The sequence below is a fragment of the Phaenicophaeus curvirostris genome, chromosome 2, assembly GCF_032191515.1.
Source record: "Phaenicophaeus curvirostris isolate KB17595 chromosome 2, BPBGC_Pcur_1.0, whole genome shotgun sequence".
Lineage (NCBI taxonomy): Eukaryota > Metazoa > Chordata > Aves > Cuculiformes > Cuculidae > Phaenicophaeus > Phaenicophaeus curvirostris.
Genome location: NC_091393.1, coordinates 80,733,553 through 80,759,792, shown reverse-complemented (window position 1 = coordinate 80,759,792; position 26,240 = coordinate 80,733,553). Strand labels below are relative to the sequence as shown.

The following is a 26,240-nucleotide window of genomic DNA, read 5'->3' as shown; positions in this document are numbered from 1 at the left end:
CTCAGCTCTGGGGTTCCCCCGCTGCATCCTGGCCTCAGCCCAGGGATAGCCAGGGGGAGTTTCATAGATAAAACCTGCTGGATCCAGACCGTCATTTTGTTTACTTCTCGAAACCTGCACGGGTACCACGCAAACAACCAACCCCGAGATGCGACATGTCCCATGGAACATAATTCGAGTGAATCATAACTAATCTGTTTAAACCAAGGATTAGTCACGTCAGTTTCAGCGTATTCCTCTATTGGGAACTTTTTTGTGCGTGGAAAATCGGGGGGATTTGGGCTAATTTACCAAACATCATTACTAAGGCAAGTACAGTCTGATGAAATGAGTCCTAACATGTAAGGGTTTTCAGGCTGCATTACAAACGTCCCATCATCTGGGCTTTAAGCTGTGTGCACCCTTAATGCCAGATTGACCTGCAGATTTGTTTTTTCCTTACTGCACGATTTCTGTTTCTAGCTGTCTTTAATTGACTTCAGAGACTCACCTTCTCTTCCTTTTACTGTATATAAATGATCCTTGCTGCAATTTACTGGAGTTTTTATCGCCCCTCACTTTCAAAGGGCCTTCCTCACCCCTTCAGCCCTTCAATTGCTTTCCCCGATCAAATTCTGCCTCCTCTATGCAATATGAACTTTTATTAACCGCGTAAACCCCATCCTGTTTTCATACTGCCTCCTTAAGTGTTCCTCATCTTGGCTTTATTTCTCTAGTCTTTCTCTCTCTCTCTTTTTTTTTCCTCCAGCGGGTAAAGCCTTAAGACTTTATTTTGGTTTTGAGGCCATGTTTTATTAACCCAGTCATTCTGTTTTCCTTCCCAAATTTATTTATATCTCTAAAAATAATAATAATAAAAATAATTAACTTGCCAATTAATTCATTCTTTGCAACACTGCACCGCTGCATGTATTCTTTTACAGGAGAGCAGGGATCCTCTGTAGTCCTATGAAGCAGTGGTTCCTATACTTGCAAAATGTTTATTTTCAGTGGATTAAAATTCATAGCTAAAATTATTAGATGCCAGTCAACAGAAATAATGGGACCTGCTGTTTAGACCCTGATGCATGCCCGATCCTCTCCCATAGCTGAGGCACTAGCCACATCATCTTCACTGCTGAAAAATCACCCCGAAGAGCAGAAACAGGAGAAACATAAACTTGAAAATACCACGCTGTCTCCTCTACACCACTGTACCCCGCTGCACTCCAGCATAACGGGGACACTGAACACGAGCAAGAGAGAGATTTATTTTTTTTTTCCGAGGCCAATCCTCCCCTTTAGCGACATCCATACTTTCCCTTCTATAGACTTTGACGGGGCCGCAGAGAAATGTGCTTTTAGCGGGCACCCACAAACGCACAGAGGCGCTAATCCAGCCGCAGATTACATCAAATTAGGACACTGCCCGCACAAACCCACCGCTGATTGAAATTTCAGCCAGTGTTTGAAACCTGGACACGATTTTTGCTGATCTACACATATTTCTGTCAGTCTCAAAGCCATATCTTTTTCTCGGTTTATTTTTCACCAGAAATACATTTTAGGGAGGAAAAAAAAAATCAAACCTATAAAACCCCTTGCAAGCTCTGAGGAACATTTTAAGCAGATGATATATCACGTTCAGCTTCTGGCAAGGGGTCGGTAGCAAGGGTGCAAGCTGTAATGATATCACCCTGTGCTCTTATCTTTTAATAAAGTAAACCTGCAAGCAACTTCCCTGTCTCTTTTGCCACCCTCTGCTTACAGAAAAGAGAGCGGGAAGGTTGGAGCGGGGGAAGGAGGGAGTACGGAATAAAAGAAGCCCGCAGCCTGCCCGGGAGTGCCCTCGGGAGAGCAGGAGGGCCCGCACCGCCTGTCCTTTCCTGCCTCCATCCCTCCCGCAGGGCACCGACTGCTGCTCCCCTCGGCACAGGTTGTTCCCACCGGAATGTTCGGGGGGGCATCCCGAGCAGCGGGGGCATCCCGAATCCTGCACCCGAGCTCAGTTAGCCCCTGCTCTGCTCCGCTCAGGGCTGAGCCCGAAAACACCCTGCGGGCGAGTGAAGCAACCGCACGCCGAAAAGTTAGATTTCTAGGTTTTATTATAAAATAAAAGCAGAAATATTTTCCAAAGAATGTATTCACATAATATAAACAATAAACAAAACTAAGGTGAGTGACTTGCGGTTGATACTGTCGTTTAGGTCTAAACTCGAGCAGCAATTGCCCTTCTTTTTCAAAGCCCGCTCCTGTCCTGGTTCCACGAGGAGAACCTTCTCCTGCCTTCCTCTGGGGCCGGAGCCGGGCCATCCCTTCCTTTCCCACCCAGCAAATGGCGAAAGCACCACATGGACATGGCCAAAGAAGCCGACTTTCTGCATAGCATCAGCTACAAGAAGGTTACAGAGTCTGCCTAGAGCGCGTGTTGCTGCTATAACTTGACTAAAACTTTTGTATTCTTAGTTGAAATTGTACATCATACACCTGCCACGGATACATAGCTACAATAGAATAACGGGAGCGATGTGTAACTTCCAAACAGGCATGTGAAAAACAGCCTTGGGCTCCCCTTTCCTCCCCATCACTCGGAAAAAAAAAAAAAAAGATTACAATGTGCCTCTTCCTACACAGACCAGCCGATCGAGTGACACCACCGAGATATTCGTGAAGTTAAGGCTGGAAAGAACTGCAACACCCAACTGCCTTACAGCTTGCCGTGAAAATCCCAGCTCCTGTCCAACAGTCCTTACACGCCTGAGGCTACCTTTAAGCCCACAGCCGACTCCGATACCTTCCAAACCTGCAGCCAGTCTGCTGCCAAAAGGCACAACGCATCCACTAAGGAGTTCGTCATCGCTTTCAAAGAAGTCTCTGGTAAGATTAAGGAAAAAAAAAAAAAAAAAGAAAAAAAAATAGAGTAAAGGAGGGCTAGTGCGAAGGAGGGAGCTTGTATACGGTTTTAAGAGCCCAATTCGACCAGGTTGGAGGACATGGGGTTGAGGATAGAGTCCTGCAAGCTGTGGTGGTGCATGGGGTCTGCGCTGGGCACGGGGATGGCGCTGGGGCCCTGGGGGTGGCCCAGGCCGTGCAGGGGCTGCAGCCCCGGGGTGGAGCTGAGCAGCAGCGCGGGGCTGGAGGAGGTGTGATCCGGGGTCCCTGACGGCGTCTTCTCGTCCTCCGAGCTCCCCAAAACTGTCTTACTCCCGTTCATTGACGCCGAGAGCGGGTTGTGGCCGTTGGAGTTGGAATTCTCGTTGTTTTCCCTATAGGAAACACAAAAGAGGGAGGGAGGTGACGGGGCGGCCGCCGCTCCGGGGCGCGCACGGCGGGAGCGGGGGCGGCGAGGGGCTGGGAGCGACCCGAGGGGGAGGCAGAAACAGCGAGTTTACAAACTCTGCAAACCTCCAAGGCCTCCTCGTCTGGCACAAAGGTCTAAGGTCCGCCGAGCTTGTAAACACAGTCTCCCACTAGCCCAGCGGAAAGTGTCACTTTGCCAAAACGTCATTTTCTGCGTCCAAAGCGTTTGCACAGCGGAAAGGAGGGGGTGAGGAAAGGGGGGAGAAAGACATTAAAAATTAAAAAAAGAAAAAAAAAAAGACTTTTTAACTTTAAAGCTGCTCCTGGAGCTGAAAAGAACTTCAGCCGCGATTTCTCTTGGGAAGGCCGAAGCACAGCGAGTTGCAGGCAGGATTGCAGCGACACGGCCTCCCAGACTCACACCAAGCCCGAAAGACTTTTGCTTAAGTAACTGGATGGTTTTCTTCTTTTTTTTTTTTTCCTCGCCTTGAGCTTGAAGCTCGAAACATAGCCCAATATGGAAGATAAAGCAAGCAAACAGAGTTAACTCCCTTATTTCCCCAGCCCTCCTGGGAAGGGCTCTGCACGCCCGCTGCTGCCCCTCCATCCCTCCCCGGGCGGCTCCTACCGACAGAGGCAACCGGCTTGGAAAGGCAGGACATAATTTCAAAATTCATCACCGGGTAAATACCGAGAAATCGCTGGAGTCTGGCCAAGCCCTTGCATATATATATACATATGTTTTTTGGGTTTTTTTTTCCTTTTTTTTATTTTTTTTTTTTTTAGCGAAATGAGAGGGGCAGGATGGGATGGGGGCGGCTGTCCCGTCAAGGCTAACGCCGATTTTAGACATAGCCCTCGTAGAAACGCTTTAGGCACAGCCCTGCCCGAAATACTGAAGGCATTACACATCTATTTGAAAGCTGCTGAAGTTTCGAAACGCACTAACTGGCAAAGGGGCCCTATCCTGCAGGATTGGGTAGAAATGAAACGGTTGCGCTAATGGTTTTTCCTCAATAAGGGCTGCAGGATGTGGCTGGAGATCTTTTGTGCCAAAAAATTAAAAATAGTCAAGAAAGCACAGTTTGAAAAAATTTGCTTGAGTGAATGGCAATCCCATGAACAGTCTGTTTTCCAATGCCTGGAGTGTAATATTAGGTGGAGTGTATTTTTCAATGTCAAAAATCTTATTTGCCTCTGGAGACCTTTAGAATTTGATTCCTCAGGGAAAAAAAAAAAGAATGGAATAGGTGTAAGCTTTATTTCTTTTGGAAATTTGAAGGTGAGCCCTAGCTATCACAGGTAAAAAGAATCTTTAACATCTCGTAAAACCAACACTTGCAGGGATTTGAAGGAAAATTAAAGCTTTAGCACCCTTTTGGGAAATGTATGGAGCGAATCTGTGCAGAGTCCGAACCTGCCGGGCTGCACAGCTGCGCGATCGTAGCGCTTGCCTTTTCCAAAATACATTAGGCAGAAACGAGAAAAAGAAGTCTCTTCGGAGGCATGGATCTACGGGATATTTCTACTCCGTTAATTAACCGCGCAGGCCTTACGATCAGATCCGTATGGACCGGGCAATTCAGGGAACTAGCCGGGAGCCACTGCCTAGGAGGACACTTTTTGCTTCTTCAAAACCGTCTTCCTAAAGCACAGGGACCGCTGACGGAAAAGTCATTCTGAATACCCGAGGATGTAGGTATCAACCTCTGTCTCGCAATTAATGGTCCCTTTACTCCATTTAGCGAGAAAAACACAGTTTCAGAATCACAGTCAGTCTAAGAACACGCATCTATTAACACGCATTCACGAGCATCTTGGTGGGTAGAGAACAAGAATTGTAGTTTCATGAGCGAAGTAAGAGGTTCCCCCGCTTAGCTCCCGTCCAGGTCTCCCGCCGGGAGCCGGCGTTAGAGGCACATTTTACCAACCACCCTTTACCGCGTTCAGACCCGCTCAGCTTTGCCCCTTTGCACCGGGGAAACCCTCGGGGACACGCTCCGGGTGGTGCGGGGCCGAGGATGCCCCGCACGCCGCACGCCGGGATGCGGCGTGGAGGGACCCCGCGCCGTTTCACCAGGAGCAGCCGCCGGAGAAGGGGCTGCCTCGGGGGGGGGGGGCGAAGGAGCAGAAGGAGCTGCCCCGGGAAGCTGAAGGAGTAGAAGGAGCTGCCCCGGGAAGCCGAAGGAGCAGAAGGAGCTGCCCCGGGAAGCCGAAGGAGCAGAAGGAGCTGCCCCGGGGAGCCGAAGGAGCAGAAGGAGCTGCCCCGGGGAGCCGAAGGAGCAGAAGGAGCTGCCCTGGGGAGCCGAAGGAGCAGAAAGAGTTGCACCGGGGAGCCGAAGGAGTAGAAGGAGCTGCCCCGGGGAGCCGAAGGAGTAGAAGGAGCTGCCCCGGGGGCCGAAGGAGCGGGGAGCGGGGTCTCGTCGGAGAAGAGGTCCCGTCGGGGAAGGGGTCCCGGCCGCCACCTCGCCCGCCTCCGCTTCTCCGGGGGTCTCGGCCCCAGAGACCCCGGCCCTCGCCGGGGCTGGGGCAGAGGGGGAGCCACGGGGGCCGGGGGGATCCGTACCTTTCCTTGGCTTCGGCCGCTCGGTCCCGCTGCCGGCGGTTCTTGAACCAGTTGCTGACCTGGGTGGTGGTGAGGCCGGTGGCCTCGGCCAGCTCCCTCTTCTCTCGGGGGGACGGGTAGGGGTTGTGCGCGTACCACTCCCGGAGGACGCTGCGGCTCTTCTCCTTGAAGCAGTAGCTGGTCTCCTCGCCGTCCCAGATGGAGCGGGGCAGCGGGAACTTGCGGCGCACCCGGTACTTGCCCACCGCCCCTAGGGGTCGCCCCCGCAGCTTCTCCGCCTCGATGTAGTGCGCCTTGAGCCAGAGCTGCTGCAGCTTGGGGTGGTTGTGCGCGGAGAACTGGTGGCTCTCCAGGATCTTGTAGAGCTCGCGGAAGTTCCCCCGGTGGAAGGCCACCACCGCCTTGGCCTTCAGGACGCTCTCGTTCTTGTGGAGGTGCTCGCAGGCCGGCAGGGACCAGAGGAACCGCCCCAGCCGCTCGATGTTGCCTCCTTGCTGGAGCACCTCGCAGACGCAGGCCACTTGCTCTTGGGTGAAGCCAAAAGTCGGGAGCATCGACATGGTGAGCCCTGGCCCGCCGCGCACCCTACGGCCGCATAGAGGGGAGCGCCCGGCATGCGGGACCGGCCCCGGGGCCCCCGCGGGCGTCACGGCCGGGCGCGGGGGGACGCGGCCATCGGCGGCCCCGGGAGCCGAGGGGAAAAGGCAAAAAGCGAAGAAAAAGAGGGAAAAAAATACCCAAACAAACAAACAAACAAAAAAATCAGACTCGAGAGCCCGAGCGCGGGCGGCTTTCCCCGCCGGCCGCCTCCTTTTTGTAAGTCCAAGTTGTGAGAGTAACTTTGTGCCTCTTTTGTCTCCTATCTGCAGCGCTCGCAGCGGCCGCGGCTCTCCCACCCCCACCCCCCTCGGCCGCCGGTTTGGGATCTCCCTGCTTCCCCCCCACCCCCCGCCGCCGCGAGATCCCACATAATACAGTGGTAAAGCCCTGCTCCCTCGCTCCTCTCCCTCTCCCTCTCGGAGTTTTCCCCCCTTTCTTTCTCTCTCTCTCTCTCCCTTTTTTTTTTTTTTTTAAATAATATTATTCTAAGCTGGCATGAAAAGTGATTATCCGCGCTGTGATTGGTCCGGTTATCTGACCCGGGGACTGCCAGGAGAAGACAATAGTTTTAGTCAAATTATTTGCCATGGTGACGCTGTCAATCAGGGGTAACCCGATCTGTTTTGAGGTGGCTCCCCGGCCGGGTTGACAGATTGCTCAGATCCACTCAGAGGCCGCCCTGCGAGCTGAGATATTAGCTAGCGAGGGAGAAAATTCCGCCGTGATTGACGCTGCAGGCGCCCGTCGGGGGAGAGGGGGAGCGCCGGAGCCTGGGCCCCTGCCTCTCGCTGCAGGGCGCTGCAGCACGGCCGGACGGAGCCGCTGCCCCGTCCCTGCCCCGCAGCCCCGGCCGGATCCCGTTGCCCCATCCCTGCCCCGCAGCCCCGTCTGTGTCCCGCAGCCCCGTCTGTGTCCCGCAGCCCCATCCCTGCCCCGCAGCCCCGGCCCGGCCCCGCCACTTCGCGGCGCGGGGTCTGCCGTCCCCTGCACCCACGGCCTCGGCGAGGAGGAAAAACCCGTCCTTGGCCCCCGCAGAAAGTTTCTTTCTAAAAAATGCGTGAGCTTAACTCCCCTCCCCAGCGCCCCGTAACAACTGTGGGAGAGTTTTATAGGGAAGGGGCCTCTCGTGTACAATAGAGACCCTGTTGGTGTCCTGGGATCCCGTTACACACTGATCGTACCTGTCCGGGAGCCAGGAGGAGGCACGGTGATGCAGGACAGAGGAAGGGTTTGCCTCTCCTTTAGTCGCCGGCCGTGAGCCGGTGCTGGTATTTGTGATCGCTGGACGATGGGCATTTATTTCTATCTGATTTCCAGGAGCGTGTGGTTTGTTTTTTTTTTTACATCCAAGAGGGGACCCGTATAAAAAGTCAGAGGCACTGATTAAGCGAATCCTTATCACCCGCGTGCGCCCTTCGCACACCGCGTTTTCGGTTTGCTAAATGTGCAGGGCAGCCACCCGCATCCTTCCTCGCCCCTTTCGCTCCACGCAAAGTGAAAGGCAGGGGAGGGAGAGACTGTACGAGCCAGAGGTCGGGGAGCTGAGCGGCTGCGGTGAGCGAGGGAAGGGCGACGGGCGCCGGACGGGGCGGCGGGTCTCGCCCAGGTGAAGGCGCTCGGGACGAGCCTCCCGGCCCCGAACTCAGGCCCGTTTCCACGGCCTTTCATGTTCCCCTTTTGCGCAGAAATAACGATCCATCCCACAAGCTATTCCTACGCCCTTTGCAGCCCCGACAGGAGAGGTCTCTGCAATTGTGGGTTCCTGTCGCGGTACCTTTCGAGCCGCCCCGGCGCGTCAGGGATTTACCGAAGCCATAGGAGACCGGGCTGCGGCTCCCCCACATCGCAGCCTGACCCTCCGTGGCCGGGGGACGGAGCCTCCGTGCAGTCCCCAGGGGGAGGCGAGACGCTCAGCCTGGCGGCTCCCGGTGAGGATCCGCGCCAGGGCTGCGGCCAGGAGAGACGCGGCGGGGGAGGGAGGCAGGAGGAGGAGGAGGGTGGGGGCAGCGGGTCAGCCCGCGTCCACCTCTCAGCATGTCCGGACGCCTGTGCGTATCGGCCGCCTGTTTTCTCGAGTGCCCTCCGCTTTGGAAGCTTCGCCTCCTTCTACCTGTCTGGGATTTTCCCGAATGCTGCCATTAAGAAGCAGCGGAGAGCGGATGGCTCCCGCCCTGGGTCCCCTGAGGACGCAAAATAGAGGCTTCCTTTGCAGGGCAAAAAAGGACACAGTTTAAATTCGTTTAAAAACAAATTTGGGGAGGTTGGCGGCGGGTCCGTAAAGCCCTCTTGCGCGATTCTCCGTCCCTTTACAAAATGAGCCCTCGGCCGCTTTGTGCCTCGATGCCGGCCGACCTCTCCCGCCTTCGAACTGTGCTTGTTTGCAAAGGGAAGCATCCCGATCTCAGCGCTTCCTAGCCAACCCAACCGGCAGGATAGTTCCCGGCTGTAGCCGTAGGAGACGATCTCGGGACGGGAGAACCGTTCCACTGCAAATGTTAGTCTGAGCAAGAACGGCGAGAGAAGCATAAATACCCTCTCCCACCCCCGATCTCCGCGCACACACCGTGTGCCTTTCGCTAGGGAGAATCTAGCCCCGTTCCCCTCTCTACCACTATGGGGACCGTGGCAAAAGAGGAAAGCGCTAGAGAGGTCTGAGCTGCCCCCACCGCCCGCCTCCCCGCTGCTGCGCTCGGTCGCCCCACGTTTATTAGGGATATACCTGCCTCCGCTTCCTCTCCTTCCATCTCATAACCACAGCGATTGAACCTGAACGGGAGCAGCTGTTCGCCCTAGCCGGAAAGGAGATGTCAAAACCTGTTGCATGGGCTTAAATCTGAGAAAGTATCTTCTTAGCACCCTAAATTGTGAGTACAGGATCTACACGCCAGCCCCTCCGTAGGCGCTTTCACTTTAGGCTGCCTGAGCCAGGCTGGAGCTCGAGTGTAACGCTAGTTGATTTCCCAGAGCGCTGGGCAGAGGCAGGGCTAGCCCCAGCCCCAGCACCCTATATCAGCTTGCATCCCAGAGCCATTGCAAATTAGTGACATCTGGATCCAAATTCTGTATAAGTGCTTTTAACTTTGGAGAAAGAAAAAACCCCACCTTCCTATACATGCTAGAAGAGACGCTGACTACTGGCTGCAAAGCCACGGCACGGGCTGAGGCAAGTTGCAGCGACTTTCGAGAAAATCGGGAGACAGGGCGAGCAGCTTTTTTTTTCTAATTTATTTTCTTTTTTATTTGCGAATGATGCCGTTCACCGCAGTTCTATCGCAGGAGGCGTGGATCGCCTGCTCACATTTGCCTTCAGTCCGACGGGAACATTTTTCCTAGGCGCTGCCGGTTCTCTCCGTTCAGCCGCGCTGAAAGACTTTGTCGGAGCGGACCGAGCCCGGTGCTCGGCGGAGAAGCCCCGGGTTTCGTCCCGGCCCCCGCCTCGGAGGTGACTTTGCCGCTTGGGAAGCTTCTCGCCCCTCGGCGCACACGGAGAGGCGGGCGACACCGTCGGTGTCAACGCAGCCGGTGTGAAATACGAGAGAAATAAAAAGTCGGTTTTGTCGTAATGTTCCATTTATTAAGCAGGGAGCAGACTGTCTGAGGGAAGGGCGGGGAGGCGATCGTGTCGCTTCCCAGGAGCATGTAACTGATTCGCGTCCACCAGCGAGTGCCAAGATAGAGCTGCAGCCTGAATATTTCCCTCTCTTGTGCCTCGACCGTCTCCTTGCAGACAGCAGCTTGTGCGGGAGGCTTCGGGCCCGAACCGTTCCCGTTAAGAACAGGAACCCATTCACCTAACCCTCTGCCCCTCACCTTTCCGCAAGCTTTTGCCACCCCTGCCTTTGCGCCCCCACTTATCCTTTTCACAGGGGGTCAAACGCCGCTCGCCGGGCTCGGGACAGAACCGGGAGGGGGGAGGCAGAGGCATCGCTGTCCTCATCCCTTCACCCACTCGCACACGGTTGAGGACCCGCACCCCGGGAAGGGCAGGGAGGCGGGGGGCCGCCTGGGGGAACTTTTATCGACTGGAATCCTGAGCAAATGATAACCCCGCGAAGGCAGAAGGAAACATCTTCCCCGCAGATGTCCTCCGCCGTGGCAAGGACTGGCGGGAGAGCAAGCAATTGACAAACTCCAATTTTTCGTTTCTTCATTGCCTTTCAAATTTTATTTTCTTTCCTTTTGGTGGGAGGGCGATACGCTTTCTCCTTAAAACCAGCGGGCTTTAAATTGTGAGGAAGCCTGCCGCAATGAACCTGCTGTTCCTCCTAGCTTTTAAAATGAATCGTAGGCGACCTTTGCCAGCATTTTGGGCCTCCTTGTCCCCCCAGCCCTGACCCGGGGGGTGCTCAACATGTTTCCCGGGGCACCCCAGGCGAACACGTTTCTCCCTGGTGGGACCCGGCCCCTTCAAAGCTCGCCCGGGATTCACAGAGGCGGTTTGCAAAGCGGAACAGCGGGTCGCAGCCCTCCTCTCGTTATTTGCTCACGCTTATATCTATTTTTGCTTTTTGTTTAAACCCCGGGTCTATCCCATCGCAGATGGCACTAAGATCCTTCCCCGACCGAAAAAGAAAACGCTCGGGAGGATCACTGTGCTTTACTAAATCAAGACAAACAACAATAGCTTGTTGTTCCGTGATTTGGGTGGGGGGAGGAAGGAATAATTCAAAGCTTTTGCTGCGCGCAATGCGCTATTCCTCAAGGGGACCGGCCAAAGATTTCAGATATGTAGCGAGTAACTCGATTATGCTAACAAACTCCGCTTGAAGGAAAACGTTGTTGGTCTGGGGAGCGGGGGAGCGGGGAGCCGTGGGCCGGGAGGGACACGGAGGGATTCGGGGCTCCGGTGGGGCCGGAGCCTCTGCCCCGAGGAGCTCCCCGCAGCTCCGCTGCTCCCCTCCAACCCGGGGCCGTTTCCCGGCCGCCTGGACCCGAGATGCTCGAATAACATTTTTCGAAAAAGATACATTAATTAGGAGATTGGGGCCCGATGCGATAAGACTGTCCGAGCTGGCCTCGGTGAACCTTTCTGCCCCTCCCGTAGGCCGCCCCCCCGGTGAAACGGGACTCCGGGGACGGCACCGTGTCCCCGGCTCACGGCGCTGTAACCTCCCGCGCTCCCCACGAAACCCGATAACCCCTCAACCGGCTAATGCGAACCGTTCTGATTACCTTTATATTATCCCTTCTCAATCTCGGGCGAGGGGTTCAGAATTTTCCCTTAATCGACCGCTCTTCCCCCTCCCCGATTTCTCCCACCATCGAGGTTTATTTGGGGTGTCCCCACTCCACGGCCAGGCTCACACCCCACGGAAGGTACAGACGGCTGAGGGGCGGTTCGAGGGGACCAGGGAGGCCCGGGTCGGTGCCCACTCAGCCCCAGATACTCCGGCGGCACAAGGGGACTCTCTCAGCAGACAGCGTACAGCTTACAGACAAGACAACAACAACAAAAGGCACATATGGTTAAAATAAGGAGAGAGCGAGCTTTCTGCCTTAGGGGATTGGCAATAACTAGCCAGAAATGCAGGGCATTGAATCATTGAATCTAAACTTCTGGTGGGCTTCTGCGGGACTGACAACTTAAATCACACTACAAGCATCAATTTGACAATGTTTGTAAACTTCTTGTTTCCAGGGATCTTCTTGATCCAGAGATAGACCAGGTCGGTATGAGCTCGAGCCACTGAGTTCTTTTTATTTTTCCTCTCTCCTCCTTTCCCCTCTTCCGAGTTGATGAATAGCGATCAGGTTTCTTTTAATGGCTGCCCTCTATTCTCACAGCCTCCCACAACTAACCCGTGAGCCTGTTTCCTCGACCTCAGTTAATTCCGCTGATTATTCCAAGATGATGAGGAAAGCACGAAGATTGTTCGCTGCTCCTACCGATCCAAGGCGTTTTTGTTACCATCCCCACCCGTGGCTCACGGGGATTTGGCTGGCGAGTATTTTTGGGGAGCGGGCTGCCTTCCTTCCTTTCCTGCCCTCCCTCCCCAAAGGCAGCCGGACGGTTTCGGGGTCTCACCCCTCCGCGGGTGCGCGATCCCCGCCCCGGGGATGGGGGCACTGCCGGAATTCGCCCAGGTGGAGCTGGGGCAGGTGAGCGCCCCACGAGGTGCCTAAGGGGCGAAGGGGGACATCCACGACAACGCCACACGCACGCCACACGGGCCACCTTCTCCGGAGCTCCAGAGGGATTTCGGCTCCCCCTTAGGAAAGAAAGCGGCTGGGCTGGGGCCGGAGGGGAAGATCCACTCCGAGGAATCTCACTAGAGGGCTCTAATACTCAGCTCCGGTCGCTGCTGAGAGAAAATAAGGCGTCGTCCTGAATATCGTTTAGTCTTCCAGACGGATTCAGCTGATAAAAAGCCTCTCCTTCCCCTGCTGTCCAAGGCGGTTCATGTCGGTGTTCACCGTCACAAGAAAATCCTTTGTATTCTTAATAATAGTAACCACCCACCCTGCCTTACCTGCAAGAAAGCAGAGCTGATTGCACCTTTCTAGTGCATTATAGTACAAGAAGGTTTTTTTTTGTTTTTTTTTTTTTTTTTTTGGGTTCCCATCCCCTTCTGTATCCATCCCATGGCAAGAAAATGAAGCAAAGTCCTTAAAACAACCAAAGTTCCCATTTTAGGGTGGGCCGCAGACACAGGTGTCCTTGTCAAGAAGCAGGGAGCAAGTGCTGTTTACAGATACATAGAAATGTTTTTGGTTTGGGGTATTTTTCCCCTTCAGTATGGGAAGAACTTGTGTAAGTTCTTCCACGTTCTGTGGAGTGTAGTATGCCCATAAATACATCCATCATTTAAATTCTGCAAGACCAAAACCCCAAATCAATTATTAGTTGTAAGGAAAATTTCATAAAATTTCAGAATACATTAGATTTGTTTTAACTTCCAGTAAATTTTTTAACAAATAAGTAAATTGCCTTATCTGCAGAAATTAGTAATGCAAATTTGTCTATCATGTCTTGCAGTTCTCTCAGAAGATTTGCATACAGATAAAAACTACAGGATAAGCTTTCTATAAAGCTAGATAGTTCAGGTATTTTACATCGGTTTAAAGCTGATCAACTTTCCAGTAAAAAATCGGCTACTTCTGAACTTGCAACAGTGTTCTCTGTGGATTGTTTCAACCTCCTTTTTTTCTGGGTTAATTCTCTCTCTGTCCTTTTATGTCTTCTCCCTTTATTTCATAGGTTCTTGAATCAGCTAAAGTGCATTGTGGACATTTAACTTCACAGCAAAAAAACCCATGTAATTTAAAAAGCCTGGCATTTCGTTTCTATTTCATCTTTTTTTTTCTTCTTTTTTTTTTTCTCTCCTAGATTGAGATTTACTTTGTTGCTTATTTAAGATGCAGAAAAGGCCAGTTCAGTGAACACTGAATTAGTTTCAGTCAGCTGAGCCTCTTCAGCAGCCAAGACTAAGATTCTATACCTCACTGGTTAAGAAACCTACTGGGGTGCCATACCCACACCCTGTTTCCTGCAGCAGCTCAGTCACATGTGCATGATAAGGTGACTAAGGGCACAGCCTCTCCACTGGAAGTAGATGCTAAAGGCAGCAGAAGCTATTGCTGTATAGTGCAAGGAGAAGACACGAGCTCGGGTGCCCTGTTGGACTGCTAGCATGCTCCCAAGCATAGCTTTGGCTGTGATCTCTCTAAGACAGTGCTTGGGGTGCCGCACACACCAGGGGGCACTCCCAAGGTGCAGTCTGCACTAAGCGGCACCTGATTTGGCTTCCTCCATCCTCCACCATTCCAGTCCTCCAACGCTATCCTGGAAGTTTTTGTAGTCCCTGGTACCCTTCCATGCTGTAAGTCCACACCCTCACTGCACTTCATGCTATGAAAATGTTACATGAACAATTTACAATGCATCTCTTATATCGTCTCTGATACTGAGAACTAAAACCCTGCAGGAAATAATGTTTTTTTTTGTTTGGTTGTTTTTTTTGTTTGTTTTTTTTTTTTTTTTTAATCTACAGAGGGACCACTTGGGACTCAAAGACCTACTGACAAATGCCACTTAGCCTTAGGGCCAGAGAAGGGTTCCTAGCCCTATTTCATTACCAATAGGGACATAGTTTAAACATTTTTGCAAGAAGAGTTTTAATTTCTAACCTTCTTGAGAATGACTACTTTTTTCTTCTTCTAACAGGGTTTAATCAGTCCTTAAGTAGTTTTCAGTTGTTTCATTCTCCCCATAAATTTCAGAGGAAGCCTGGATACTAGACCCAAAGATTTCACCGGGTGACAGTGAGTTGTAAAGCATGGGATTATTGCGTAACTATCTCTTAATTTTTTATAACTGCTACCTCCTACAAACAGAAACCGATCTGGAAACTACTTCTTAAAATGTGCTTGTGAGTATCCACATATACGTAGACACGCATATATTTATGTGTTTTTGTATATGTCTAGCTGTTTTAATTAACATGTATTCAATTTTACTTCAGGGAAAAACAAACTGTCATTTCTTTAAATCTAAACCATTTCTTAAAGAGTTGGATAACCACAATGGAATAATATAACCTGATAGACTTTTCCTTAATCATAGAATACCCTGATTTGGAAGGGAACCACAAGGATCACCAAGTCCATCTCCTGCCTGTTCCTATGACAACCTCAAAATTCATTATGTGAATTCTTCACTTCACATAAGAGAGATTGTGGGAAAAAGAAATAGAGCGTGAGATAAACTGGACAAAGCACAGGAAGAATTTTAAAGAGCAGAAGGATTTTTTTCTTCTTTTTTTTTCTGATCAACATTCTGAAGCAAATACAATTGTGGGTGAGGGTGACATGTTCATGTTTATTTTCAAGTGGAAGGAGGCTGGCAACAGCATTTGGCATGCATTGCACAAGTCTGGGAACGGGGCCTTACAGTCATCATAAAGAAGCGAGCTTCAGCTTCCAAGAAGAGAAGAAAGTAAAGAAGTGTAATTGGGTGAGTTACATGAGTTATGATGTGGAAACTATAGTGTAATGAGCATGTTTAATGCACATAAGGGAAGGAAAAGTACTCAGTGCCAAATTGGATGCCAGACTTGTGGTTGGCAGAGATGACTAAGTGGTATGAATTCAGCAAGGAGAGGGCCGTGCCTGAAAACATTTCTTTTAATCCACCAAAGTATTCTTTAAGACATTTGAATACAGAGGACAGAGATGGGGCCATTAGTTTCAAGAATCAGGACAAAAAGAATGAAAAATAACTGCAAAATGAAAGAAACAAATATAGCCCCAGCAACATCTCGGAGGAGGTTGTAGATCACAAACTAGCCTGAGGTTACTGCAGGCTAACCCAGGATGACTGCAGTGGTCTCTGGTCTTATATGTTATGAAGTCTTCAGCTGAGTAGGAGACTCTCGGAGGGATGGAAGAGGATGAATAAGATAAGATGAGTTAAGATGTCTCTTTCTTCCACAGCTGCAGAATGTACAAGGACACTATGTCATGGTGGAAGGTTTCAGCTAGGGAAAGTTCAAGGAGAAAGACAGCGTCTGTGGTCACCTCAGAATCCTCTGAGGCCTGGGGCAGTCGACAAGGTGGAAGGAGGCAGGAGCACTTTAATTTTCACACTCTCGTTTTCTAAGGCAATATCTGTGGTTTTTTTCCTCCAGTTGAAAAATGTTCAGAAAATCCCTACTTGATCAACTCCAAGACACAAGTGTCTAATATAAATGTAAATCATATCATCTACTTTCAGGTAATTAGAGGGCTCATAGTTTGCCTCACACTGGTGAGGAATTTAGTGGGGTGTTTCAGCCTCACATGATGAAAGTCTTTGTGTTGAATGAATCTCTGACAGAATTTTGAGAACATCTATGGACTCCGTTTCCATCTTGTTAAAGATGCCTTGTAGTTACCTCATTAATCATGCAATCTATTTAGCCTTGTAACACGAGTCCAGGAGCAGGAAAGATCTTTGCTAGCTTTCTCCTTTAGTTATGCAGTAAAGGACATGCCCTGAAACACAGAAGTTTATGGAGAGAAACCTAGCAGGTCTGTGAGTTCTGGATTGAGGTTCTGGAGAAATTGTAAGAGCAGTGGGGAAAGAAGGTTTGGCATGAGAGAAGTAGAAGGAGGCTTATGAAAGGGAAAGTTTGAAATCTTTCAATGGTGTTGATGAGCTTCATGCAGGCATCTTCCAATTAGGCATGGGGCACCTGGAGTGGCAGACCATCTTGGATGTCATAGATCTTGTCAGTATTACGGGACAAATACTTTGACAAAGAGGAATTGTTCCTGAACAATGCAAAAATCTTTTGTCTTCAATGACAGGCAGGCATTTGAGGAAGAGAAGTCAAATTATTATTATTACTTTTAAAAAAATATTCAGTTCCTTGGAGACAAGAAAATAAACATTTATTTATTTCTCTATGTCTCTTACAGTACTCTGAAAACACCAAATAGTGCAAGATCTCATTCCTGGTTTGCATTTCCTTTGGGCTAGTCTTTCAAGACTACAAAGGTGTGGAGATATGGTCGATATTATGTAACCTTCAACACTAAAGCAGATGTACATAATTTTTCTTCACTTGAGAAGTCTTATTTGATCTCTGGAGACTCATCATGTGATTCTTGTTCAATTGTTTTGACCATAAAGGGATTTTTTCCAAGGCATTATAGAAGCAGCAATGTTTAGTTGATCATTATATGTGGAGTTTGATGAAGCAGGCATTTTTCCTGCCATATGTTAAATAAACAACTAGATTCAGTGTAATGTGTGGTGATGCAGGCTGATAATCTGCTGTTGAATAATATGATGTCACATCAATACTTGAGCTATTTCCTTATACAGTCCTCAAGAAATACGATTTTTTGTCAACATCTGAAAATTCACAGGAAAATATGCAACTGATCAAATCTTGCACAGATGCTAACACTCAGATGTATGTGTTTCTATGTGGAAATAATCTATAGCTAGCAGAACTCTTGGATAGAGAAACCCTGTAAAAATACAGATTAGGCACACATAAGTTAAATACGTCAAACTAGCGTGCCAAGAATTTATAGCTTTATGAAATCTGTATTATGTACAGAACTCTCAATATTTCCTTCTAAAACATTTTCATTAATGTGCAAAAGGCAGAATACACATTTCCGTAATAATCAGCAGAACCTTCCTATTTCATGTACAAAAAACCAGAAGAACCACACAACCTGACTTTCAAAGGCCAACCCTTGCCCTCCAAACTCCCATTAGAAGTTAGTGTTCAAGTAATTGTGTCTTTTAATGATAAACTCTACAATGAGCCCACAAAATTTAGCAATAATAATAAATAATAAGTTTCCATGTTATGTGGAACTTTTTGAGTAAGACTCTCCAATATTTGCTGTGCTAAAAATCCGTCAGTACTGGATTTGACCATTTAGATTGACAGCTTAGATTCATAACAGAGATGGTAAGGAGTGCCAATGTAGATTTGAGTTTTCTTTTTAAAATGAGAAAATACCTATTTCTGAGGAGATAGGTTGTGTTCACCTTGTTCACCTTGTATCCTCAGTAAATTACCAGTGGCTACTTTAAAATCAGGGAGCCGCAGGAGGTCATAATCAGATAAAAACTCAGAGAAGAAATCCAGCATAACTACTTGCAGGAGTTCAAACCTTCATTCCTTTCAAAACTTTCATTTAACTCAATAACTTATTAGCGATATGTGCCTCTATGTGTTGTACATGTACATATATTACATATACGCATGCATGCACGCATGCACACACATACACCCACATACACATGGAGTGAATTTTTTTATAAATACAACCTGAAATTTCTTTGCATGTTCTCATTACATCAATGGGAACTTTGCTGAAACAGAATTCTGGATACTGCTGCATCAGATCTTTGACAAATGATGAAAAATGCAGTAGAGTTGGCAAGCACACCCTGTTGTGATGGAGCTACTGAACATTTGGAGCTAGCAAACAGAATATGCTCTTTATTGATGTGTAAGTTAAATTCTTTCAATGCCACTTGGTTTGTTGAACGATCATTAGAATGTTAAGTGCTAATTGGATTTTCTGTAATATCTTCACTGACAACTCAGATGATTCTATACAATTGGTGTAAAACCAACTTGAGCGAAGAAGGCCAAAGAAGAAGAAGGAAAGTCAGCAGGAAATAATACATGTTGCAATATACATTTTCACAGAAGTGGATATGCAACCTAGGAGATTTTATTCAGTTCTCTTAATGCTTCCCATTTCCATGCATTACATTAATCAAGTGTCTGCTTAGCAGAGATAATAAATTAAAATCTATGGCAGCAAATACAGGGGAAAGGAGCAATCTCTTTCTGTGTGCAAAGTCCTAAGCATTTGTGTTGACTCACAATAGAAATGTGATTCCCTTTTTTCCTGTACAATAATATGCCCCAACAAATGGCTTAACCACTACCAAATCCCTTGACAGCCAATGGGAAGCATTTTTCTCTATTCCTTTGTGTCTGTGTTTGAGTTCCTTACAGAAATGGTCCTAACTTAGATACTAACTTCATATAAAGAAGATTCACCCTTTTGGGCATGTCAAAGTATAGATTAGTCTGAATTGAGGCACTAGCGTAAAGAATAAAACAAAGCTGCAGGAGATCAAATCCAATCCTGAACTCTGGAGTTCAAGGACAGATTAATTTCATTCTAATGATGTGCCTGTTCAGTGGGCTGTTGGTGCTCTGCTTATCTGTCTCCAATTCAGAGAACCAACATGATTACCTGATCTGGTGTCTTAATTGAGAAAGGCTAAATAACCTTAGCCACGAAATCCCTCTCCCCTTGCCTCAGACGGACACTGTGTATTTTTCATGGACAGATGGTCATTGATGGATTACATTACTTTCTGGGTATCTTCTGACGGCTGTTCAACCTTGCAAAAAAAAAGGAGCAAGGGAAACCTGCCAAGGCCATTTGCTTTATGTGATTCCCCACCTCAGTCACACAAGGAAAGGCCTTGCCTCTTCAACCTGGGCAGCTGATGCCTGGATTTTCTCTTCATATGTATCCTTTCAAACTGAAACGTTAACTTGAGAGGAAACGCACCTAATGTGCCATGTGCTTCCTATTTGTTGAAAGTATCAATGCTGAAGCTCTGTTTGCATGCTAAAATGTGAATATTTTTACAGCGTAGCAGGTTATGGAAGCTGCTCTTGATAAAGTCCATAATGGCATTTACACTCCATGTGCTCCCTTCTGTGAATGACATCTATTAGGTCTCTAAAGAAGCTCCTGACAAGGGTGATTCAACACACAGAGAAAGTCGAACGTGTGTAATTCAGTGTTTCTATGTTCCCCAGTACATTTGCATGGGACTGTGATGTTGCTCTCTCTGGTGTACGAGAGCAAGAAAAAACTCTATTCAATGTAAGTTAGACACTCCTAAATAGCATCAAAACCTCTGCTGATGTTAACCTAAAAACAAGCATAAGGATATGTTTACATCTCCTCTTGACTGATTCTAAAGATGTTTGAAAAAGAGGTAGTTTGCCTGGATTTTTCATCTTAGCTGGGAAAAAGCACCATTACAGACAGACTAGCTGTGGATGATGTGGCTTGTTGAAAAGTAGAGATTAGAGCTTTAACAACTCGCCTCAGTACGTACTAGAAGTCTTTGTGTTGAAAATAGAGTAACCAGGTAAAAATATTGACATATGTTGTGCATTCTGAAGGTGCTTTTTGGAAGAACACAGTTGAAAACTTTGCCCAGTAGGACATTAACTGTTAAGTGCTTTCTAAAACCGGTACATAGATCTAGTTGTAAATACTAGAAACACTGTACCTGATTTAGAAAAGATAACAATAACCCAAACATTTCTCAAATGAACATTTTAAACTTTCTCAGATCCCTGTTTTGTGATTTATTCTTCAGTGTTCAAGGTGGATGTATGGGATTCAATTTCAAGTTTTAACTTAATGGCTTCACTTTAGAAACAGGAGAAAAGGAAAGTTATATGGATTAAACGTCACATGTGATTTGGCAAAGTGCTTTCAGGAATTCAATAAAGGAAGAATAAAAAAAACAAACCAAAACCCCACACAGTTGCACAGAGTTAGTAGCAACAACGAATAGTGCAGTTATGGTCTAAAAGTACACACTTTTCAGTCAGTCTTGGCTGGTGAAATGTAGAAGCTTAATGTGGATTACACTTTTTAAATCTTTCAACATAAAGAAATAGAAGAGATGTAGTGTTTTTATTTCAGAGGACTTTGCATGCAATTTCAAGATAAATGGGAGAGACTGATGGCGTTTGTACCTGTGCCAGACATTGTCGTTAGATATTGCAGTTTTGTTTCATCAGCCAGATGAATTTACCCAGGGACATTGATCAGATACCTACATTTAGAAGAACATACTGTCAAATTAGTGCATAGAAAGAGCACATTATGAGAGAGAAATCATCTGGTGAAAGATTTAAAGACTGACTCACTTGTGTTTTGTTTCATTAAATGTGAGGTAGTCCCCTTTCATTTTCCATTCAGCACGAACATTCATGGGCTCCACTACAGTATCAGGCTTATAACAAACTAGCTGGCTCTGGATATGCATGAGCCTCCTTGGAAAAAATACGGCTTTCCTCTTACGGATTCTAGATTACCTTAAAATCTGGGGCCTGGGCTAGGCAATTCTACTGGCCTTTGTGGAGAGACCCCTGGGTACTCCTGTAGGTCTCATGGTTGCAAAGTCACATGATGGGCTGCAGTAGCCTTCCCAGGTGGCTAGGTTGGCAGCTGCTTCTCCAAAGGGGAGGGCTTGTGACAAGGAGGGAAGGAGGCTTCCGTTCCTCCAAAGGACACAGAACGTATTTTAAATGGAGAATCGCAAAAAGCCCTGGGAAAACTATCCAGGTGTTGTCTTTTTCCTCCTCCCTCTTAGAAACTCTTCGAAGATAAGCTTGATTCTTGCACTCAGGGTCAAGGAAAAGTTCATGATGGTGATGGGGAGGCAAGGATCAGGCTGGAAAGTGGATGTATGTGAGTACACAGGAGTTAGGGGAGATCCAGATGAGTAGAAAAAAAAGAACAAAATAGATTAGAAAACCCCCACGTATTGTGCATTTTAAGCCTTAGTGGTAATTTCTTGCTGTCTTATTTCTTATGCACTAAACATTTCTAGACAGAAAATACTTCTGTATTCTACTGGACACCTGTATGATATCTATCTATGGATATCTACATGAATGGATATGATAAATTATGATAAGGCTATGATAAATACATACATATGCATGTATATATGTACATGCTCCCGAGCCCACCTCCATCTTGCACAGCAAGAGCAGGCTGTTGCAGGCCCAGGCAAGAATTATATAACCTCGGTGCATTTTCATGTCAGTGGAAAATGCTGGAAGATTCTTGCCTAATGTGACGAAGTCCCAAGGTGGGATGCCTTGGGAGAACCATCTGGCTATAACTGAGGTTATTTCCCACAAGCGCTTGCCTTCTGCCCTTTAAGTAGCAAAAATTTACTACTTTGGTGCCAAAAAAGCTCAGCAGGTCATTAAGAGCTTTGGTTGCATGCTGGGGTCATGTTAACCTTCAATGCTCATACCTTAGTCCGCTTGAAGCTAAGCAAGCAGGCATGGAAAGGGTGCGTGGCTGTCTTTCACCCAGTAGAAACCGACTGTTATTAGTATCATGCTTAACCTTATTAGTCCTCATGGTCATTTGTATGTTGGAGCACCAGTGTGTGTGGAGGTCCTGGAAAATGGGCCACCCAGCATACGGAGCAGGAGCACCCCAAATCTTGGTAGCATCCAGACAGCTGCTGTTCCAAAGTCAGACTTCATGACTCAAACTCACACTTTATAGAGAAAGTGCTCCATATAAATTGTCAGCTTTGAAACCAAATACTTCATACCTAGCCTATACCATAAATCAAGTTTTGGGGCTACTTTCTAGTCAGCTCCATTACACAAACAGTCTGATTAATTTTATGGCAGAGATGTTTTTTAGCTAAAATTGTATTTTTTTCATGGACCGGGGGATAAACGGGACTATTTTATTCATTAAGTGAAAGGCTATGAGACATTAAGAGACAGGCACAGGGAGTGCAGGTGCAGTACCAAATCCCCACCTGGCTGTCTCAGTACCTGGGCTTGGTGCCTGGATTCCCTCATGTTCAGATCTGCAGCAGCATCACAACGTATCAGAATGCTCCATAAAAGATTTCACTCCTCATATCCAAAAAAACATTTCAATAAGTGCATGCAAGATTTTGCCCTAGGTCTTTTGAGAGTGAAAAGAGCCAATCCTCAAACCCACTGTACCATCCTCGGTCTCCAGAAATATTAATTCATCATCAAAATTATTAAACGGTAAATGGCTGAGATGTATTATTAAAAAGTTGAAGTATTTCCTTTTGTTGTTTAAAAATCTCTGTATTAATTTGTCATCTATTTTTTTTTCCTTTTACAGTTTAGAATGTTGCATCTTACCATATGTGAAACATTTCTTAAAGGTGTCATAGTGACTTGTCATGGGTTTGGAATGAGAACTAAATTAAATGTCCATACTGTAGCATACTTATATAAATAATGAGATATTCCAGTATAAACCATTCATTTGGCAGTCATTTCTACACCAGCAAGTACTAAGCGCTATAGAATTTCTGCCTAACTTTGACACATGCAGAGAAAAGAAGGAAGGAAAATGTGTGTGTTTAGAATTTTACAGGAAAAGACAGCCCCTTGTAGTATTTTGCCATGAAAGTATTTCTAGCTTTATTTGAAATACTGCAAAAGGTTTAACAAAATACTCTGGATTCACAGCAGAATGCTGGAGTAGTCAGCTGCCTCCCACTGCACCACAAAACTTGTTTCCATAATTTAGAAACAGAGAGGGTGGAAATGAATAACAAAGTCATTAATAAGCACCAACAATGATTTATTATGACGATATAATGTCACTGCTTTAAAAAAAAAATACCTTAAATAAAAATCCTTCACAAAATTAAAAGTCTTTCCTGTTTTAAAATAGCACAGAATTTGCTTTATTAGTGTATTATATCACCACAGTGCCAAGTCTGGCATTTCTCATACAAATAATGGTTCAAAGTGCAACAAAGCTTGTGGCTGCCATGCTAACCATGTTAGGAATACTGCTTGTACAGAAACACAACAGTAGCAAAGCTCCTTCTGCTGGGATTTTGGAAATAGCATTGGGGGACCCTTTTATTATGCATCAGCTTCACAAGCTTGCATTATGCCAAGTTAACAATAATCAAAAATTGATGATAGATTTTTAGTTCCAAAGCGTCTTTCCAACCTCCTAGATGCTTTAAGCCACTTTTTAGGTCACAAGTTTCTCTCACTCACGCATCCATTCGTACAAGCTTTGAGAGCATTAGTAGTAAACAATCTTCTCTTGCAGGTGAATTTTATCTTCAGACAAGAGGTACCTGATATCTGTTAAATTGGTATCCCGGTTTGTTGGTAGCAGGCATACAGACTGGTACTACCTCTATTGAAGAGAATGCTCCAGACATCCAGGCTGCCTGAAGTGTGCAGTCTTGTCCAGAGCAACCACAGACCTTTCTCATCAGTAAAAGTATACTTCAGGTTTAAGCCTGGGACATGCTGGTTGGAATGTAAGAGGGAGTTTTTGCTGACACCAGGCATAGAGTAGTTGTCTGTCTCTCTGTCTTTATATTTGCACATGATTCGTCTCCAAAAACTTTAACCAATGCCTTGAATTATCTCTGAAATCTTTCTGGATTAAGAAATAAATAACTAATCCATTCTAATATTTGTCTATGCCTCAGTAACCTAAAAGGCTAAAATGATTTGGTATATGATGGAATCAAAGTTCATAAACGTAGCTAATAGCTTGCAGTTTTTCAGAGATTTCTTCGTGTAGATGCAGAAGTTTCTAGGTAATTTACAGATGCATTGCAGTTATCTTCACAACCATGATTAGTTACATGCAATCACAAGCTACCAGCAAATAACATGATCTAGTGTGAATCTTCATTTAACAATGCAAAGTAAGATCATTTTGTGTTTTTATTGCAACAAATAGCTGAAGTTCATGGGCAGGAAGGAGAAGCCACCTACTGCACTCTTCACAGCTATGTCCTCAGCCTGTCATGAAGAGAAAAACTCTATCTGTGGTGCAACGTGGGGAGCAGCAGAACCTCAGCAAATGTGCCTGCACCACCCACCTGTGGTCTGGATTGTATCTACAACATATAGGACTGCATGATGGCACCACAGATGGCTAAAGAATGCAAAGAAGAGGATTTTCACTAGTTGTTAAGTTGGACTCAAGAGGTGTATTGGGATAGGAAATACTAGTTTCTTACATTCTCTTTGGTGTCCTAAATACACCCTTGCAACAACATAGCATATTTTTTTTTCTTCCTATCCCTGTCTGCTAGGGATAATTTAGTGATAGTCCATTGATCACTTGACCATGGGTTGTATGGACTTCATTAATTGAACACTTCTTTCTGCAAAGTTTATAGACCTGTGTGAAGCACCAAAGTTGCTTTGAGTTTTTTCCTTAAAATCCTTGCTGACAGGCAATCTCACTAAGTATTCCCTGATCTGAAATCTATTCCTATGTCTTAAGAATATGTATGAATAACTCAAGGGTACAACTGTGTCAAGGAGTCGCAATTATCCTCAAAACAAACTTTGCAAAAAAAAAAGAAAAGATACAAGCTAAGCCATAGAAAAACATGGTTAAGGCACTCAAGTTTTCCATGTCCAAAGTGCATTGCATAATGACATATTGGCATCAAACATAGCAAACTCCTTTGCTTTTGTTCCTCTATCCCTTAATAGCATCATGACCCCACGTGGAAATAAAACGCTAGAGACATTTTCCACAGTCAGGTTTTAAGCATACTTGTCACAGAGCATGGTACGTCCCACAATCTCATAGAAAAAATACCCTGAGCTCTTGCTGCCCATGCTGCACTAAACTGCACAAACACATGAAGTTGTACAGCTGTGGGAAGGGGCATCAGCAGGTACCTAAGCCCTTAGGGCCTCTGCTCTACCATCTCTTCCTCTGAACATTGTTCAGGAAGTTCCTGCTTCAGAGACTGTTGGGGTAAGAGATGAATGGAGAAAGACACTTATGTATTAGCTATTGATTCCAGCACTGCAGAGGAATAAAAGCCAAGTAAAACTAATCTTTTTGTTACAGTATCTTAGTATTTTTATATATCATGCTCCGAAGACTTTTGCAAGTCCCAGAGCAACATTTTGATTTGTTCGTCTGAACAAAACATATTGTAAGAGAGTGCATTATTTTCTAATATTGGCATTTCTATTTTTATGCTCCCTTGCTCTACCCCAACATTTTATTTCTCCATTAATTTTAATTAGGCTTTCACTGGATTTCAAGTACAGTTACAGTATATAAATGAGAGGTTTCTTGCTAAGACTGACCAAGACATCACAGATACACATAGTTCCACATCCTCCCATCCTTCATGTCAAAGGTTTGTATGGAGTCCTCAGGAGTCCCCAGGGATGAGGTGAGATCATGTAGGGGTGAGATCAGAAGGGCTAAAGCCCAACTAGAACTTAGATTGGCCAATTCTGTGAAAGATAATAAAAAAATATTTCAACAAACATATCAACAGCAAAAGGAAGGCCAAGGAGAATTTCCATCCTTTACCAGATGCAGGGGGGACAATAGGGACAAAGGATGAAGATAAGGCTGAGGCACTTAATGCCTTATTTGCCTCAGTCTTTAATAGTAAGGTAAGATGTTCTCTGAGTACTCAGCCTCATGAACCATAAGACAGGGAGGGGGAGTGGAACAAAACTCCCTTTATCCATGA

At 46.7% G+C, this 26,240-nt stretch overlaps 1 protein-coding gene and 1 long non-coding RNA gene across 2 annotated transcripts; one reads left to right on the top strand and one right to left on the bottom strand.

Moving 5' to 3' along the window:
* Positions 1-2,069: 2,069 nt before the first annotated feature.
* On the bottom strand, positions 2,070-6,716 carry SIX2 (SIX homeobox 2). Its single transcript, XM_069852637.1, has 2 exons — positions 5,846-6,716; positions 2,070-3,245 (listed from the first exon to the last, which is right to left on the bottom strand). The coding sequence occupies exons 1-2, from the start codon at positions 6,403-6,405 to the stop codon at positions 2,942-2,944; spliced, it is 864 nt and encodes a 287-aa protein (XP_069708738.1). The 5' UTR covers positions 6,406-6,716; the 3' UTR covers positions 2,070-2,941.
* Positions 6,149-17,165, top strand: LOC138718273 (uncharacterized). Its single transcript, XR_011337036.1, has 3 exons — positions 6,149-6,406; positions 15,009-15,398; positions 16,844-17,165. It is a non-coding gene; the product is annotated as an uncharacterized lncRNA (long non-coding RNA).
* Positions 17,166-26,240: the final 9,075 nt, after the last annotated feature.